Here is an 18988-nt window from a genome sequence, read left to right on the forward strand (position 1 = left end):
TTTGCCCAATGAGAATGAAGAGCCGGGACGGCTCTTCGGCAGGACTCGGGATCGAACAGGTTTCCGGCGTTAATGAAACCGCTGCTCGTTCCGAGCCATTCCCCGCTCGGGCGAAGCGCGGGTCGCCGGGAACACGGGCACGGTGCGGTTGTTAGGAGAGGGAAACAAAGGGAAGCGTTAGCGCAAAACGGGGTTCCGACATCTTCCAAAGGGCGGCGTTGGAGCCGCCTGCGTAGGGAGTCGAGCCCGCCACGGGTGTGACTCATCCGATCTCCGGGCCAAAAGAGCCTATGCCGCCCCGCCATGGCGCGTTGTGGGGGGGACTCGGTCCCCAAGGGCTCTGGAGGTCCCCGGGAAGAATCGGGAAGAAAAGGCGGCGAGAGGGGTTCCGCGGAGAGGCGGAGGCTGAAGGAGTTGGTGGCGGAGCAACTGAGACGCGATATGGAAAGGTAAAAAAAAATAATAGAAATAATAAAAAAAAAGCCGGGCTGTCCCTGGGGAGCCAGCTGTTTTGCACATGATCCTTTCGCAAAAGGAAGTCTGCGGAAACCCCCGCGGGCCTGTCACCGCAGCAGAGTCGAAGTGAAAACCTGGAGTTGCTTGGAGTCGCAGAGTTGAACGCGTCCCCCCCTCCCCGAGTCAAATGCATTCCCACGTGCAGTCAGTAAACACGACATCTACCCCGGGGGATTTTCTTTGTGTTTTTTTTATAGGCACAGGAGGGTTGGTCGAAGCAACTCACTTTCTCTTCTCTTGCCCTAATTTGGAGAAGAAAATGTGATATGTTTATTTTATTTATTTATTTATTTTAATCCCATTTATATCCCGCCCTTCTCCGAAGACTCAGGGCAGCTTACAATCTAAGAAGCACAAATCAATGTGCTTAGCAATAGCCTTCATTCTATGTATATGCCTGCTTATTAGGGCTTTCGCCCCCCCCCCCAAGCGGCATTATTACAAAGTCAGCTTAATTGCCCCCAACAATCTGGGTCCTCATTTTACCTACCTCGGAAGGATGGAAGGCTGAGGAAAAGAATGCTAGGTAGTTGAAACGGTATTTGTTCAGATAAGGTGGATCTGCTGCCACCAAACAGAAAAGCAAAGGTTACCTCTGCTTGGCAACCAACTGTTGCTAAAGCATCAGGAGCCACATTAGTCATAAGGGAGATAATTCCTCAGTAGTCTCTCTAAAGACAAGACACCCAGGGGAACCCCCAAACCAGAAGATAATAGTACCTTCCTTTGTGTGTTTCCCAGCAACTGGCCTTCGGAAATACACTGAACGGTACACTTCCATCTTACAGCCTTACGAAGTGAAGCCTGCAGCAATAGAAGTAAAATAACTCATCAGTGAAGCTTCATAGTTGTCAATAGGATTTGATGAATGTTGGCCATGTTAAAAGCCTGATGAGCAAAAAAAACTAGCAGATTTTCTATATGAAATTTGGCATATGATAGGCACCAGTATAGAAGAACAGTTGGTTCATCAATCTAAAAAGTCATTTGGTTTGTCATCAGAACACACAGCTTGGTTCACATAAAAGCTATTATTCTCTTAACAGTTCCTGAACATTGAGGGCAAAAATCCAAAGAGGGGTGGTGGTTTTTTAGTACTTATGACACGTTTGGAATTTGGGGATAATAACCAGGAGGAGCCTGACCAGTCATAACATATTGCTTTCCCAACAAGCAGACTGGTGCATTACCTCTTCACCAGCCTTTTTATCACTTCACCCTAACTCTGGCATTTTTTTTCCATCATTTTCACTTTTTCAAAATGCTTCTAGGCAAAGGCAGAAACATATCTGGAAATAAAGATTATGCATTAGGGCTTGACTTTGGAGCCTGTTCGCTTCCCTTTTCGTTTCTTTTAAGAATCTAAAATAAAGAATCTAAAATAACTCACTTGAAAGGCATGAAGAACATGAGAGTGGCTTAGGCTGAACTGAGCACCTCCTGAAAGCTTGAAGATAGTCTCAGTGTAGAAAATATCATACTCTGAAACTAGCTTGAGTTGGCCATGTTTTGGGACATGTATAAAGGCCTATGTAATAATTAAGAAATTGGAAAATTATTTTTGTCTCTCTTACACTTTTTCCATTACTTTTTAAAAGGCAAATGCACATACTAATTTACTTTAAAAATGCAGATGCATACATTATGATAAGAAAGGCTGCCCCAATATCATCTTTCCTTACCAAGTAAAGAAATTCCCCCCCAAAGGACAGAAAATATAAAAGAGGATATCCATAGGGCAGGGGTCCCCAACCGGTCCGTGGACCAGTACCGGGCCACAGCATGCCAGCAACTGGTCCACACAAACAAGGAAAGCCCCATCTACAGGCAGCACACAAAACCATGCACTCTCCGATCCACGGAAAAACCTCTCTCCACTTAACCGGTCTCCGGTGCCCAAAAGTTGGGGTCCTCTGCCATAGGAGATGCAGCGGTAAACAGAATGGAGGTATTTTGCTCAGGAAAAGGAAGATGTGATTGATCTGAGGCTCTTTGCTACCCCAATAAGAATCAAGATAAAGTTGCTACTAATGTTAATTATTTCATTGCTTGAGCAAATTTTGTCCAGCATAAAGGTGAAGCTATGTTCACATCCATTTTGTGATAGAACTAGAAAAGAGAAAATATATGAAAATATACATTAGAATTCGTGACCCAAATCATTTGTTTCTTATTTTACTAGAGCAGGGGTCCCCAACCTGTGGGCCACGGCCGAATTCCGGCCCATGGCCTATTTGCAACCGGGCTGCGTGAGTGGCTGGTTGGTCCGCGTGTGTGCGCAGAGCCCCACTCGTGCGAGCATCGCAGGCACTCACGGCCCTACTCGCACAAGGGTTGCAGGAGTTTGCAAGCGCTCAGGGCGTCACTCAGACAAGAGTCATGGGCACTCGCAGCCCCATTCGCACAAGCATCACAGGCACTTGTGGCCCCATTTGCACGAGCATTGCGGGCGCTCATGGCCTTACTCGCACGAGTGTCATGGGTGCTCTCCACCCCACTCACGCATCTGCCCCTCCCACAAAACCATCCCCTCTTTCCACTCTTCTCCCCCTCCGGGTCGCCATGTACTAGAGACATGAAACCCACTCCAAATTATTATTTTCTAGACCTTCACTTGACCATTCAAGTACATTCCACTAAATCCTCTAGATTTTTTTTTTCTTGTTATGGAGGTTTCTCAAAGCCATGACCATTCCTAAATCAGAAGACCCTATTCAGTCATCCCTTGGTCACCTCTTCCATCAGTTGATGTTAACTCATTCTATCAGGGCTGCCCTAGAAGACCATGTTGAGTAGTTAACAGTGCTTTCTCTTTTGTCTGGCTAATGCCACCATCATAAGAACTGCTCTGGTTACCAGTGGCTTCTGGATGCAATTCAAGGTGCCAGTTGTCACATTTAAAACCCTATATAGCTCAGGACCTGGATATCTGTGGGACCATCTCTCAGAGTTTTCCCTTGACTAATAAGATCTACTTGAGAATGAACCATTTGAATTCCATCCTTGCTGTCCTTAGGATCCATGAGGGTGTGCTTTTTTCTGTTAGCTGTCCCCCTTGAGAATAGTGCTATCAAGGGCGAAAGACCAGGTCTGTACATGAGAGTTCAGTTCAGTTGATTTATTGCTAAAAGCCTATGCACAGGAATCCCCTCAACTAATAGCATCTGGTTAGAGTTAGATAAGGGTGAACAGCACTCAAGGAGGGTTGGACTTAATTTGCTTGTGGCCTTGTAGGGATTCTAGGCTGAGCCCCCTTTTCACTCTGCCCCCAGACTTTGCCATCCTTTCTCCTAAAAGTGCTCCACGAGAAGTCAGGTTCGCATCAAATCCTGTTGGTATTCAGGAAAGCCATCAAGGACCAGATGTTCCAAAAAGCCATTGAGGATTAATGGTCGGGCAGGATCCTTCCCTGAGTAGATTGCAGCTATATTGTTGGTGCTAGGACTGTTTTCCACAATGTGTCTATGGCTATGAAATTTGCTGTTATTGGGCCTGAGGTTTTGTGTTTTTTAAATTCTTTCTATTTTCCCTTTGTATCATTTGTAAGCCCCTGTAAATCACAGCAAGATAGATGTAGCGATGTGTTGCAATCCACAAGCACCACCCCCACCACCCCCTTTGTCTTATTTGTGAAGTTGTTTTTATTTTATTGCAGACTGCTTGAAGAAGAATGCCAAACCGACATCACTTTCTGTGTTAGCAATATGCTCTTCAAAGCTCACAAGGCGGTACTTTTAGCAAGAGTTCCAAATTTCTTTCTGCATGTTGTTGGAAGACATTTAAATACTTGTAGCAACTGTGAAGCTTTAAATCTGGAATATTTGGAACCTTCTGAATTTAAAACTTTCCTGCAGTAAGTGACTTCTCGTTATTTTTGCATTTTAAATTGCATTTCAAAAACGAAGTTACGATTTTGTATGGAAAGTTAAAAAATCAATTCAGTCATACTGTTCAAAATTCTTTTTCTACCACAAAGATAGATCTAACCCAGGGGTCTTCAAACTTGGCCCTTTTATGACTTGTGGACTTCAACTCCCAGAATTCATCATCCAGGTACGCTGGGTGAGAAATTCTGGGAGTCGAAGTCCACAAGTCATAAAAGGGCCAAGTTTGAAGACCCCTGATCTAACTCTTCATTTGTGTATTAAGACACATGTTTTTGTTTGTTTTTCCCTCTCTTGAGGTTTCCTGGAGTTCTTTTTTCCAAAAATTAACATTTAAATGTGAAAATATATCCTGTTACCTATATTCCGGTGCATCTTATAATTGGTAAAATTTGGATAAAAATAAATTGTCTTACAGAGTGGCGTCTAGATTGTTGATCACAGCATAGCTGAATAGGTCTTCTAATGCAGGGGTCTGCAACCTTGACAACTTTAAGACTTGTGGACTTTAGCTCCCAGAATTCCTTAGCCAGCTATGCTAAATCCACAAGTCTTAAAGTTGTCAAGGTTGCAGACCCCTGTTCTAATGTCCTGTGCTGTACTAGCCCTAATGTGCCAGTACTGATTAACACTACTCTTACCGTTAGCAGAGAATTCTGCATCTATTTATCAACATGGCACAGGAAAAATTATAATTTAAAATGTAGGAAGAATAAAGGGCAAAGAGCATCAACAGAGAAATGAAGTAAAAGTCACATATTTATGTTTAATATTTAAAAGGTAGGGGAAATAATGTAAAAGATTTAAATGGAAATGATCTGCTCTTGTGAGTGGAGTTCAGTGCTTGAATATATAAGTGAGGATTAAATTGTGAGTGAATTGGGCTGAAATGTAGGTCAGAAGGTGTGAATTATTTTACCTAGTTTGGTCAAGTAGTATAAAAGTAGGAATTCATATATTGCTGGTAAGTGCACACGTTACATTCCAGTGAAGGGCGAGAATGAAAGAACCAGGGATGAGTATAACATTTTGAATGAATAAAATCTGGGGAGGACAAGGATACACTTCTTAACGACATAAATGGATGAGTAGAAATGGAAAAGCAAAGAGATAATTTTTTCTTTAGTATTTAGCAAACAGCATGTTGTCTGGATTCATGTGTTTAAAAAACAATCAGTAATAATTAGTTTCTATGTTTACATAATCAATATGTTAGTTAATAATATGAAAAGCAAAGAGATTGACATACTTGGAGACATAGAATCAGTGAGAATGTTGTCTTTGGATAATTATCTGCACGAGAATATGCCTGTTTTGAAAATGAAGTTTAAACTTAAATTTGTTTCTTAAGGATTATGTCTAGCTGATCTCGATGAATGAACCTTTATTGTCAAAGTACAACCATGTATACACTGAGATTGGCTGAGCCTCCCTTCGTGCCCCCACCCCCAACTCACTGTGACAACAAACCCTCCATCTTGTTACACCATGTATTACACCATCTCGATCCTAAAATCCTGGATGATTTTATTGTGCAAAGGAGAGGGGAGGTTAAGAAATATGAATATAATATAAATAAATAAAAAATATAAAAGATTGAGATCATCAGTGAAGGAGTCAAGAATGAGGAGAGTTCCAAATGTGGTAAAGATCATTTTTGGATAGTGTCCCTCAGAATGGATCATGTGAAATAACGGATATCAGAAAAAGAGGGAAAGCTATGAGAGGGAAAGCAGAAAAGGTGCAGGCCCTGTATGAAATAATATTCATCCATTAGACATTTACAAATATGACATTGTCATATTGTATGTAATATGACAGATATTGCCGTCATGACCAAGTCATGAATGGCTATGAGTAGAGTCTCCTGACTTAGAAACCTCCTTAGCAGTGTATTAAGGGTATTTGCATGATAAAGTGAAGGTTTAGAAAACAAAGAGGAAAAATAGTGACATGTGACCATTTTTCACTTACGATTGTTGAAGCATTCCCATGCTTCACAAAAATCATCATATTGCAACTTTTGAAAATAAATGCCTTTTTCTCAGGATAGAAATGATGGCCACAACTAGTTACTCTTTCTGCAAATTTGTAAGGTTAACCTTTACTTAAACTTGTCATACTTAGATTCTCAGCTGTCACCAAAATCTGTTGAGTGGATCCAGCAAATATAAATCCAAATAAGTTCTTATATAGAAGGGCAGTGTAATGGTATTTGGGAATGACCTTGGAATGAGCTACCGCCAAGATACTGATCGGATAAAAGGCAGCTTAGCCCTCAGAAGGAATGTGGGCATGGCAATTACCTCAGAAGTGATCCTCATGGTTCCTTGGGTATAAAGGCAATGGTCCAGAAACGTACATTCAGAATTGCAAGATTGATGTCAACCTTGAGAGGTAGTCCAGACAGGAAGCACACCCAGATGAACTAATTCTGCTTTTTTGTAAAAGAATCTTGCAAGTCTGTCTTCCAAGGTCTTTCCCACATACAACTACAGGCAGAGACTGGTAAGACATAAAGCAAAGCCAAATAGAACTATTATGCACCTTTCTCAGTCATCCCCAAAGCCTAGCAGGAGACTGGCCAGGTATGTATTGACTTGGGAATTTGGAGGAAAAAGCCTGGAGTTTAAATTGTGAAGCAGAGTTTTATAGATATATAGGCTCTGACTTCATAGCACCGTTCGAACAATCAATTGGGCTAGAAGCTTTAATCTTGTCAGCAATAAATTTTATAAGCTGGACAAGTCATGTCTGAGAATTTTTTGCCCAGACTAATCAATCTTGCGTGTGAGATTTAGAGAGCCATAATTTAATACTGAGCACAGATGTGAATCTGGACAGCTTGATTGACCATAATTACTCCTATCAATACCGGAAGTGAGTCTTCTTCATCTCGAGAGCTGTGACTCATCTTCAAGGAGCCCACTAACTCAGGGGTCCCCAACCCCCAGTCCGTGGACCAGAACCAGGCCGCAGCATGCCAGCAACTGGTCCGCACAAACAAGGAAAGCCCCATACACAGGATGCAGGCAGCACACAAAACCACGCCCCCTCTGGTCAATAGAAAAACCTCTGTCCACGTAACCGGTCCCTGGTGCCCAAAAGGTTGGGGACCTCTGCACTAGCTGTTGATAAAGTTTGCTAATGTCTTGCTTTTGATTTATAGCCAAGTGGTGACCAGATGGACCAATTAGTTCAGATGAGAAACTACCGGTAACTGATGTATTAGGGCAGGGGTTGGCAACCTCGGCTCTTTTATGACTCGTGGACTTCAACTCCCAGAATTCCTGAGCCAGCAGAGCTGGCTCAGGAATTCTGGGAGTTGAAGTCCACGAGTCGTAAAAGAGCCGAGGTTGCCGACCCCTGGATTAGGGACAAATGGGACAAAATCTACAGACGGGACAAAATCTACCACCACTGGTGTTCTGTGGACTAATTTCAACGTCCTGTACTGGTTGGAGTAGCTCCCGTCCTTCAGGGAACACTAGCAATCTTGCCTAGCATATATGATAAGAAATCAGGCAACCTTGCTTAATGGAACTAGATAGCCTTAAAATTGGATGGCATCCCCATGGACAGAACTAGCATAGAATTTTAAATTAGTCCAATGGCTAAGATTCAAAAAGAGTTTGGCAGCAGTTTTTGAGACTAACATTTTTATTTAAAATTCATGGGTGAAGCTAACTTCATCAAATGCATCCTCAAGTCCTTAAGCATCAAATAAAATTATTAACCTCAAAAGGTGTTACCTTTTTTGCTCAGAAAGTGCTCTGAATTTTAATAGCCATACTTTGTCATGGTTCTCTTCCTAAAATGTCACCAATGGCCGAGAGAGCTGCAAAATGGGCAACTTCTGCCTTCTGATTCGGAACAGCCTGCATTTGGACAATGATGTTAATTTTGTAGCAGGCTGGAGAGTTAATTCAGAGATTCAGCTGAACAAGTAACTGTCAACCATGATATTCATCACTTCTGGCTGAGTAAATAGTATGCTGCTGAGTTTCAGCTTTTAACTTGGGACATAGGCTGAAAAATTGACCAGTTCAGAGTGGAACTATCAGATGACATAAGGGAAGAATTTACTCATTAAAGCATGGTGGAGAATATTATAGCACTAATTCAAGTTTCTTGGGAGAATACTCTTGGGAAATCAAAGTGATATTTAATTTTATGTATCATTTTTATTTTGTCTGGGTTGACCTTGTACCCCATCCAAAAGGCAATCACTCTATAACATTGAAATATAAAACAAAATAATAATAATAATAATAATGTGGAAAATTTACCAAAGAATGGAGACTTAACAGAGTATGCAAACTATTGCACCATATTGTTACTTTGGTACATGCTACGAAAATAACCTTTAGGATCGTCCATCACAGATTAGACCCTACATGGAAAAGGAGATGTTGGATGATGATGCTGGTTTGAGAAAAAGCAAAGGAATAAGAGATGACAACCGGATGACTTAAGAAAGCTAAAGAATACTAAAAAGAAGTTAATGTGTAATTAATTGATTATAGAAAGACCTTGATTGTGTTGGCTATGTCAAACTGGAATGTCCTTAGGAAAATGAAAATGCTAGAATATCTTATTGTCCTCATGTTAAACTTATATATGGGATAGGAAGCCACAATCCAGATGGAACATAGCAAGTTTTGTTCACCGCATTAGAAGTAATCCTCAGAGTGGTAATTGGGTCTGGGAACTCTGCCTCTAAATGATGCAGTTCGCATCCCACCAGGCTCAAGGTTGACTCAGCCTTCCATCCTTCCGAGGTAGGTAAAATGAGGACCCAGATTGTTGGGGGCAATAAGCTGACTTTGCAATAATGCCGCTTGGGGGGGGTGCGAAAGCCCTAATAAGCAGGCATATACATAGAATGAAGGCTATTGCTAAGCACATTGATTTGTGCTTTAAATTGTAAGCCGCCCTGAGTCTTTGGAGAAGGGCGGGATATAAATGGGATTTTTTTTAAAAAAAGTATGATGTCACCTGACTGCATCACTTAGCAGTGGCTATTCAGGCAGTCCCAGTTGTCATCAAATGAGGACCACACAGCTCATTAACTGAGGCCATTAACCCATGATCATGACTTCCAACTTCCTGTTGGCTTCCCCTTTGACTTTGCTTGTGTTAAGCCGGTAGGGAACATCGGAAATCACAATCATGTGATCGTGACTTGTTGCAATGTCATAATAGCAAGCCAGGTTCCAAGCAACAGCTAGAACCTCAAGGATCCATTTAAGTCTCCCTGATTCAGGACCGTTGTAAATATGAACAGTCACAGTTCAATGGATGGTTGTAGCCCCAGGACTACCTGTATTTCCAAACACTTGTATGAATAGAATATAAAGTAAGGTAAGATAGGGTAGGGTAGGGCGTCTTATGATATGATAGGATAGGGATAGGATAGGATAGGATAACCTTTATTGTCACTTTTTTCTGTAAACACTGGCACACATTAAAAATGAAATTCTGATGCCCGCTGTCAAAAGTATGTGTGTATGTACTGTATACTTTCATACACACGCACAAACATACATACCATACACACAAACATACATACATATATATGTGTAAATGTTAATCACAGATATAATAGAGCTGTGGAGTACAGTGCTTTGGGTTTGAAAGCATAAATATAATACCTACCTCAGCATTTTAAAACAGCTGTTGGCAATTGTGCAGCAGTCCTCCAGAGCTGCTGAACAATTTGGAATGAAGATAACAGCTCATGTAATACATTTAAGAAAATAGTCAATATTTTGTTTGGAAAGCAATACCATGCTTTCCAAAACGATATTTGCATTTACGTAAACTTAGATTGTTAGAAATTGTTTTACTCTCTTTAGCAGTCATTTAAAGAAATGACTTCGATTATTCAAAGTTTTGTCTCTGGCCCTCCCCTGCCTCACCCACTGTCGCACTGTGTTTCCTAAAAGGAAATATAGTATAAGGGCTGCACTTCACTGAGCACTGGGCTAGGGAATCTACTCTTATCACCTCCACCAGCCATCCTTGTTGACAAATTTCCCTAACCACAAGACCAGCAGAATTTAGACCTTTGTGTCATTTGACCTGTGCTAGGCTGGTAAGTGTTTGTGACTGGATTTGTGTATTGTGCTAAGCCAAAACATGGGGAAGCTTGATACATTATATTATACGAAGCCAAGCTATTTTGGTTTACTGAATTAGCCATGGTTAGTCAAACCGGGACATAATTCAGTAAACACTTTAACTTTTTTAGGTTCAGAACATACAGCTTTCTCACAAAATAGTGGTTAGGCATCATCATAAAATGTCCATTTACAACAGATTTGAATGTTTACAAAAGAATCTGTAATGCAGTAGATGATTACAGAGCACTGTAATTTCCAGGCAATCACTTCCTTAATTTTTTTCTGGAATATTGTTGAATTGACTAGGGAACACAGACAAATTCATTTGAGTGTTGTGTACTGTTTGGAATTTCTGGAGGTAATTTCAGAACAGATTTGGAAAAAAGTAACTTAAGGGGCCTAAATACATTAAAAACCCCCACTAATTCCTGTGTTTGCTAACAGCAACAAGAAGTAAACAATAAAGAAATGAAAAACAGGCAACATAGTTTTTGTTATTGTTAGAAGACTAGATTGATAGGCGATAGGTTTTAAATATACTATATATTTTTTTCTTTGTGACTATATTACTGTTGGAATTTATATACTATTTCTTTTTTTCTTATAGCTTACTACAGAAAATAATTTCAAACATCTACTCTGTTCTGAATTACTCCCAACTGATTTTTTTTTAATCTTGGTCATTCTACCTCATAAAAAAGCAAGCATCTTAAAATTCATTATGCAATGTTCAATATTGTATTGCACAGTGAGGTCATGTTATGTAGTTGTACTTGGAAAGGAAGCAAAATCCCTCTTAAGATTAATGGAGGCTATTTCCAAAACGCTGTCAAATGGATTGGAGTCTGACACATTCTGTTCCTAGGGCTGCATATTCATCTGACAGAAGCATTACAGAGGAAGAACAAGAGATTCTAAAGAAAAAAGTTTCAACTCCTGAGTTGGCGGAAAAAAATGAAAAGCTAAAAGTTGGCGGTCCATGCAGTGATCAAATATGTACAGGGCAGAGGCTGGGAAACCAAGAAAGGACATCTGACCATCACTGGATATTCTGCAAGACAGCTGTAGAAACAGAATGCGCTGCGCCTTCTTTCTCTGCTAGTGACATGCCGACAGAAGCGGTTGATGCTGAGGGTGAGGTAACTATGTCAGGTGAGATTAAAATATAATGTGTGAATTGTTATCTAAGACATCAGTTTTGGTTTGTTCACTGCCTCAAACAAAATTTACAGCTATTCCACACGCAATAAGGAGATGAATAATTCATGACTGTAACTTGACTCCTGAGTAAATGAGGCTTGCGTTAGACTAGACTTTGGGGACTTCAACAGTCCTTACTCTAGCCCAGAGGTCCCCAACCTTTTGAGCACCAGGGACTGGTTCCGTGGAGAGAGGTTTTTCTGTGGACTGGAGGGGGCGTAGTTTCATGTACTGCCTGCCTCCTGCGAATGGGGCTTTGCTTGTTTGCGCGGCCTGGTTTCCGGCATGCCGCGGCCTACTACTGGTCCACGGATTGGAGGTTGGGGACCCCTGCTCTAGCCTATTAAGTAAAAGAAGATTTCCAATATGTATTCCGAAGCCCAAAATCATAGGTTTGGAAAGGACTTAGGAGATCTTCCCGTCCAACCTCCCCCCCAGTGCAAGAATCCTCCTAATAACAAAGTTGGAAAAAGTACTGTGTAATGCAGACTTCCCCAACCTTTCAGGATTAGCAGCCTGGAGCAGGGGAAGGGGGGAAAGAAGGAAAGGTTTTGTGAGGGGGTTAACATGTGAGTGGGGCTGCAAACACCAGTGATGCTTGTGGCAATGCTCATGCAAGTCGGGCTGTGAATGCCCGTGACGCTCGGGGCAATGCTCGTGCAATGGGGGCGCACAAATGCCCGCTACACTTGCAGTGATGTTTGCACTAGTGGGGCCACAAACGCCCACGATGCTCATAATGACACACAAGTGGGGCTGTCCTCCCACAGGCAGATGCCTTCACGGCCAGCCACTCACGCTGCCTGGTGGCCAATAGGGGACCCCTGCTCTAATGTACAGCTATTTTCACTTCTTTCAACAAACATTCCTTACTAAAACCGTATGCTACAGGTAGTCCTCAATTTGCAACCACAGTTGAGCCTAAAATTTCTGTTGGTTAAGTGAGTATTGCCCCATATGATCTTTCTTGCCACAGTTGTTAAGTGAACCAGTGCGGTTGTTAAGTCGGTAACACCGTTGTAAAGTGAATCTGGCTTACCCACTGACTTTGCTTGTCAGAAGATCACAAAAGATGATGATCTTTCTTGCCACAGTTGTTAAGTGAACCAGTGCGGTTGTTAAGTCGGTAACACCGTTGTAAAGTGAATCTGGCTTACCCATTGACTGTGCTTGTCAGAAGATCACAAAAGATGATCATGTGAACCCAGGACACTGCAACTGCTATAAACATGAACCAGTTGCCAGGTGTTCAGATTTTGATCACATGGCCATGGGGATGTTGCAGTGGTCATAAGTGTGACAAATGGTCATAAGTCACTTTTTCAGTGCCTTTATAACTTCAAAGAGTTACTAAAGAAATGGTTGTAAGCCAAGGACTATCTGCACAGAGTTCCTTTCTACAAGGAATTGTAAGTCTTACAATTTTTTCATCTGTCTTCCATTCTTTAGAAAATGTTCTTCCGAAGAACAGAAATCCATCTATTTGCTCTAGGGGTTTTTTGCCATTTAGTTTACTAATTTACAATAATTAACTGCATATTCCCTATTAAGCACAATAGGAGTACAGTAATTTTCAGATCCAGGCTCCTGCAGAGATCTAACATTGGAAATTATTTGGGTTCTCAGCCAACAATATGCCACTGTCCCCATAGTTGAGGGCATCCCGATATTCATCTCCTCAACCAGCACAATTCCAACATCACCCCAAATATTCTTTGACCTACTAATCTCCGAAATACTCCTTCCAGTGTTTCTGCACTTCAGTTGGATCTCAAACCATTTCATCACTTTTTAATTCCATTCGCCTTGCTGGAGGAACATTGTTTAGCATTTTTCATCCATTTCAAAACCAAGTGTTTATTTTACAGGGAAGAGTATGTGAGGATGCACAAGAGGTACAGGTCAGGGAGAATGCATGAGGGTGGGCGGTGGTGTGCAAGAAACACCGCATGAATGAGGAAGGATGCAAGGAGATGCATGAGGCATGGGTCAAGGAGAGGGTGTGGCAATGTGTGAGAGGGACTGCACAGGTAAGGGAAGGATGCAGACTGGTATATGCAGACTCTCATGGTATATGAGAGTCTGGAATGACGTGAGTTCAGTGGGACTGTGGGAGGATTTTAAATGTTAAAATAAGGATTTGTCTGAAAGGTCAATTTTTCATGACCGCAAGAATCAAATTGTAATTTAATTGCCAAAAGCCAGCTACACAATTGCCTTCAATTCGGGTAATGCAACTGAGTGCCTAGTATTTAGAACCAAGGTCATGCCAAGATTTCGAAGATGCCAAATAATAACTTTTCTAATGGAGTCCATAATAGCACATTATCGATATAATTTTCATTCTAGTACAATATAAAAGTCAACAAATGGGAGGAGTAATTATCTTCATTAGTAATGCATTCTTGCAGAACGATTGGATCCGAAGAAATAACATTTTGTGGAAATCTTTTTTTCCCCCATAATTTGTCTCTAAAATTTATTTTCTACTATATCAAAAGCTTTTTCTGTGTCTAAGGAAGCCACTATGGCTGTTTTAGGTCTCTCAGAATATACTGTTAAAGAATCTACCAGTATTCTAACATTACCAGAAGCTTGGCATTCTTTCATAAAGATGAATTATGCAGGATTAATTATTGATATTCATACCTTCTGCAATATTCATGCCCTGAAGAGTTCCTTTTAAAATTCAGTTATATAAGCCTGATAAAATGATACACAGGGTCTTTTCAAAATAATTTTATGGGAACCAAGATCTCTAAAACTTTTATAGGTAAAGGTAAAGGTTCCCCCGCACATGCGTGCTAGTCGTTTCCGACTCTAGGGGGCGGTGCTCATCTCCGTTTCAAAGCCGAAGAGCCAGCGCTTGTCCGAGGACGTCTCCGTGGTCATGTGGCCGGCATGACTAGACGCCAAAGGCGCACGGAACGCTGTTACCTTCCCACCGGAGTGGTCCCTATTTATCTACTTGCATTTTTATGTGCTTTCGAACTGCTAGGTTGGCAGAAGCTGTGACGAGTAACAGGCGCTCACTCTGTTACGCGGCACTCGGGATTCGACCCACCAAACTGCCGACCTTCTGATTGACAAGCTCAGCGTCCTAACCCACTGAGCCACCGTGTCCCTTTTATACCGTTCTGTAAAAAACCAATTACCCTAGTGGTCTTTCCAAATTTACAATAGAATAGAATAGAATAACAGAGTTGGAAGGGACCTTGGAGGTCTTCTAGTTCAAGCCCCTGCTGAGGCAGGAAACTATACTATTTCAGACAAATGGTTGTTCAATCTCTTCTTAAAAACTTACAGAGTTGGAGCATTCACAACTTCTGGAGGCAAGTTTCATAAAATGTCTTTTGCAATGTTTGAAACGATGACTAAACTTTGAATGAAAAAGAAAATCTCACAAAGATCTATTTTGTTCACGAAATAAATACCGTATATACTTGAGTATAAGCCGAATTTTTCAGCCCACTTTTTGGGCTGAAAAATTCCACTTCGGCTTATACTCCAGTCAACAAAAAAACTTACCGAGGACTTGTGCGCGGCCGAGGCTTTGGTGCTTCCGGGATCGCGCGCACCTCTCCCAAGCCACCGCCATCCGGAGACCTGCCAAAGTTTGGGGAGGTTTGGGGAGGTGCGCGCGCACCTCCCCAAACCTCCCCAAACGTCGGCAGGTCTCCGGACCTCTGCACCTTGCCTGCCTGCTTCTTTCCGCAGCGGAAAGAAGCAGGCAGGCAGGGCGCGGAGGAACGGAGACCTGCCGACGTTTGGGGAGGTTTGGGCGCCTCCCCAAACCTCCCCAAACGTCGGCAGGTCTCCGTTCCTCCTGCCGACGTTTGGGGAGGTTTGGGCGCCTCCCCAAACCTCCCCAAACGTCGGCAGGTCTCCGTTCCTCCGCGCAGACCTGCCGACGTTTGGGGAGGTTTGGGCGCCTCCCCAAACCTCCCCAAACGTCGGCAGGTCTCCGTTCCTCCTGCCGACGTTTGGGGAGGTTTGGGCGCCTCCCCAAACCTCCCCAAACGTCAGCAGGTCTCCGTTCCTCCGCGCAGACCTGCCGACGTTTGGGGAGGTTTGGGCGCCTCCCCAAACCTCCCCAAACGTCGGCAGGTCTCCGTTCCTCCTGCCGACGTTTGGGGAGGTTTGGGCGCCTCCCCAAACCTCCCCAAACGTCGGCAGGTCTCCGTTCCTCCGCGCAGACCTGCCGACGTTTGGGGAGGTTTGGGCGCCTCCCCAAACCTCCCCAAACGTCAGCAGGTCTCCGTTCCTCCTGCCGACGTTTGGGGAGGTTTGGGCGCCTCCCCAAACGTCGGCAGGTCTCCGTTCCTCCGCGCAGACCTGCCGACGTTTGGGGAGGTTTGGGCGCCTCCCCAAACTTCCCCAAACGTCGGCAGGTCTCCGTTCCTCCTGCCGACGTTTGGGGAGGTTTGGGCGCCTCCCGAAACCTCCCCAAACGTCGGCAGGTCTCCGTTCCTCCGCGCAGACCTGCCGACGTTTGGGGAGGTTTGTGCGCCTCCCCAAACCTCCTCAAACGTCGGCAGGTCTCCGTTCCTCCTGCCGACGTTTGGGGAGGTTTGGGCGCCTCCCCAAACGTCGGCAGGTCTCTGTTCCTCCGCGCAGACCTGCCGACGTTTGGGGAGGTTTGGGCGCCTCCCCAAACCTCCCCAAACATCGGCAGGTCTCCGTTCCTCCTGCCGACGTTTGGGGAGGTTTGGGCGCCTCCCCAAACCTCCCCAAACGTCGGCAGGTCTCCGTTCCTCCGCGCAGACCTGCCGACGTTTGGGGAGGTTTGGGCGCCTCCCCAAACCTCCCCAAACGTCGGCAGGTCTCCGTTCCTCCTGCCGACGTTTGGGGAGGTTTGGGCGCCTCCCCAAACGTCGGCAGGTCTCCGTTCCTCCGCGCAGACCTGCCGACGTTTGGGGAGGTTTGGGCGCCTCCCCAAACTTCCCCAAACGTCAGCAGGTCTCCGTTCCTCCTGCCGACGTTTGGGGAGGTTTGGGCGCCTCCCGAAACCTCGGCAGGTCTCCGTTCCTCCGCGCAGACCTGCCGACGTTTGGGGAGGTTTGGGCGCCTCCCCAAACCTCCCCAAACGTCGGCAGGTCTCCGTTCCTCCTGCCGACGTTTGGGGAGGTTTGGGCGCCTCCCCAAACGTCGGCAGGTCTCCGTTCCGCGCAGACCTGCCGACGTTTGGGGAGGTTTGGGGAGGCGCCCAAACCTCCCCAAACGTCGGCAGGTCTGCGCGGAGGAACAGAGACCTGCCGACGTTTGGGGAGGTTTGGGGAGGCGCCCAAACCTCCCCAAACGTCGGCAGGTCTGCGCGGAGGAACGGAGACCTGCCGACGTTTGGGGAGGCGCCCAAACCTCCCCAAACGTCGGCAGGAGGAACGGAGACCTGCCGACGTTTGGGGAGGTTTGGGGAGGCGCCCAAACCTCCCCAAACGTCGGCAGGTCTGCGCGGAGGAACGGAGACCTGCCGACGTTTGGGGAGGCGCCCAAACCTCCCCAAACGTCGGCAGGAGGAACGGAGACCTGCTGACGTTTGGGGAAGTTTGGGGAGGCGCCCAAACCTCCCCAAACGTCGGCAGGTCTGCGCGGAGGAACAGAGACCTGCCGACGTTTGGGGAGGCGCCCAAACCTCCCCAAACGTCGGCAGGAGGAACGGAGACCTGCCGACGTTTGGGGAGGTTTGGGGAGGTGCGCGCGCACCTCCCCAAACTTCCCCAAACTTCGGCAGGTCTCCGGACGGCGGCGGCTTGGGAGAGGTGCGCGCGATCCTGGAAGCACCGAAGCCTCGGCCGCGCGCAAGTCCTCGGTAAGCTCCGGGCAGTCACTTGCTTCGCGTCTCCTGAGGGAAGGGGGGGTGACTGGAGCGGGCGTGTTTCCTCGCCTGCTGGGCGCCGCGATTTGCCCAGGGAACGCGCGGGCCCCGAATGGCAGCGTGGAGCGAGGAAGCGGACAGCCAGGGCTTCCCCGAGAGCCGCGGCCACACAGGGTATTCCTGTGTATTCAGGCTTGCAAAATGGCGGATCGAGCCTCTGCTGGCGGCAGAGGCTTGCAGAACGGCGGATCGGCTTATACTCGAGTCAATAACTTTTTCCAGTTTTTGGGGGTGAAATTGGGGGTCTCGGCTTATACTCGAGTCGGCTTATACTCAAGTATATACGGTAATAGCTTCTTGAATGGTATCTCCTCACTTACAGGTATATTCCAGAAATATTACAGAACCTTTTCAGTCTACCGTAATAAAGCGAACAGCATAATGAAGCAAATCATGTGCATTTTTTGGTTTGCAGTGCCTATAAAAATTATGTTACACAATACTATAGTGTTATTAAGTGGGCAATACCGTGATACGTCAAAATGTACATATCTTACCGTAATTAAAAATACTATAATGACAAGTATGGACATTGGAGAGTCAGTTACATTTGAATGCGATCATATCATATTCTTGTCAGTCAAGAAGCCAACAGGTTAGCAGATTGAAAAGCATTATACAACTCTAAAATATGATTCCTTATTCAGACCTTTAAGTTTCATCTTCAGGATACTGTATACAGTATGGTCATAACCTATATAAAAACTTTAAATGACTCTCAAATGATCCTCACGCTTCTTGACCATTTATTTAATGAAAAAATAATGAAACTTTATGTTGCTAATCCAGAATTGCTCTCAATTGTTTTGTACTGTCAATCCCAGTACAAAACAAATATTTTTCTGTAGTTTCTTGTAATAATGAGAACTTTAGTTTAACCTATTTTAAAGGTGCCAAGTTTAAAAAGACTGCCACAGTAACTAAAACATGAAGCATTTATTTATATTGGTTATAAGCTACAAAACTGCATGACTCAGAATCTTATCATTTCTCTTGGCCATTTTGAATTTCATAGTATTTTATGTATAACATGAGCGCTGCTAAGTTATGGCTCCCTCATATACAAAAATTAAGCATTTATAATATATATTTTGTCAGTAGAACATTTTTAAAATGTTTTCACCTATTAATGTTTGAATTTCAATACATGTAAAAATAGATTAGGAAGACTTTTTTTCCCCTTGTTGTCTACTTGATTCCAAAACAGAAATTGCATCTGGCTTAGGAAAAGACTTGTTGATGCTCTACCAGAATTCCTGGTTTTCAGATATTAATATTTGGATTGATGGAAAACCATTTGAAGTGCACAGGTACTGTCCTTAAAGATTTTGTGGTGACTTTTATGTGTACAGGAGGAAGAAGGAGGGACTAGACAGGGAGACATTTTA

At 44.1% G+C, this 18988-nt stretch overlaps 1 protein-coding gene across 1 annotated transcript in view; it reads left to right on the top strand.

Annotated features, from left to right (window-relative positions):
* Nucleotides 1–201: 201 nt before the first annotated feature.
* The window catches only part of BTBD8 (BTB domain containing 8), a 52136-nt gene continuing 33349 nt past the window's right edge, over nucleotides 202–18988 (top strand). Inside the window, 4 exon segments of the mRNA XM_083359308.1 lie at nucleotides 202–449; nucleotides 4172–4369; nucleotides 11391–11677; nucleotides 18808–18910. Coding sequence (XP_083215434.1) covers nucleotides 304–449; nucleotides 4172–4369; nucleotides 11391–11677; nucleotides 18808–18910 — 734 coding nt within the window. The 5' untranslated portion in view covers nucleotides 202–303.

The sequence above is a fragment of the Vipera ursinii genome, assembly GCF_947247035.1.
Source record: "Vipera ursinii genome assembly, chromosome: 3".
Lineage (NCBI taxonomy): Eukaryota > Metazoa > Chordata > Lepidosauria > Squamata > Viperidae > Vipera > Vipera ursinii.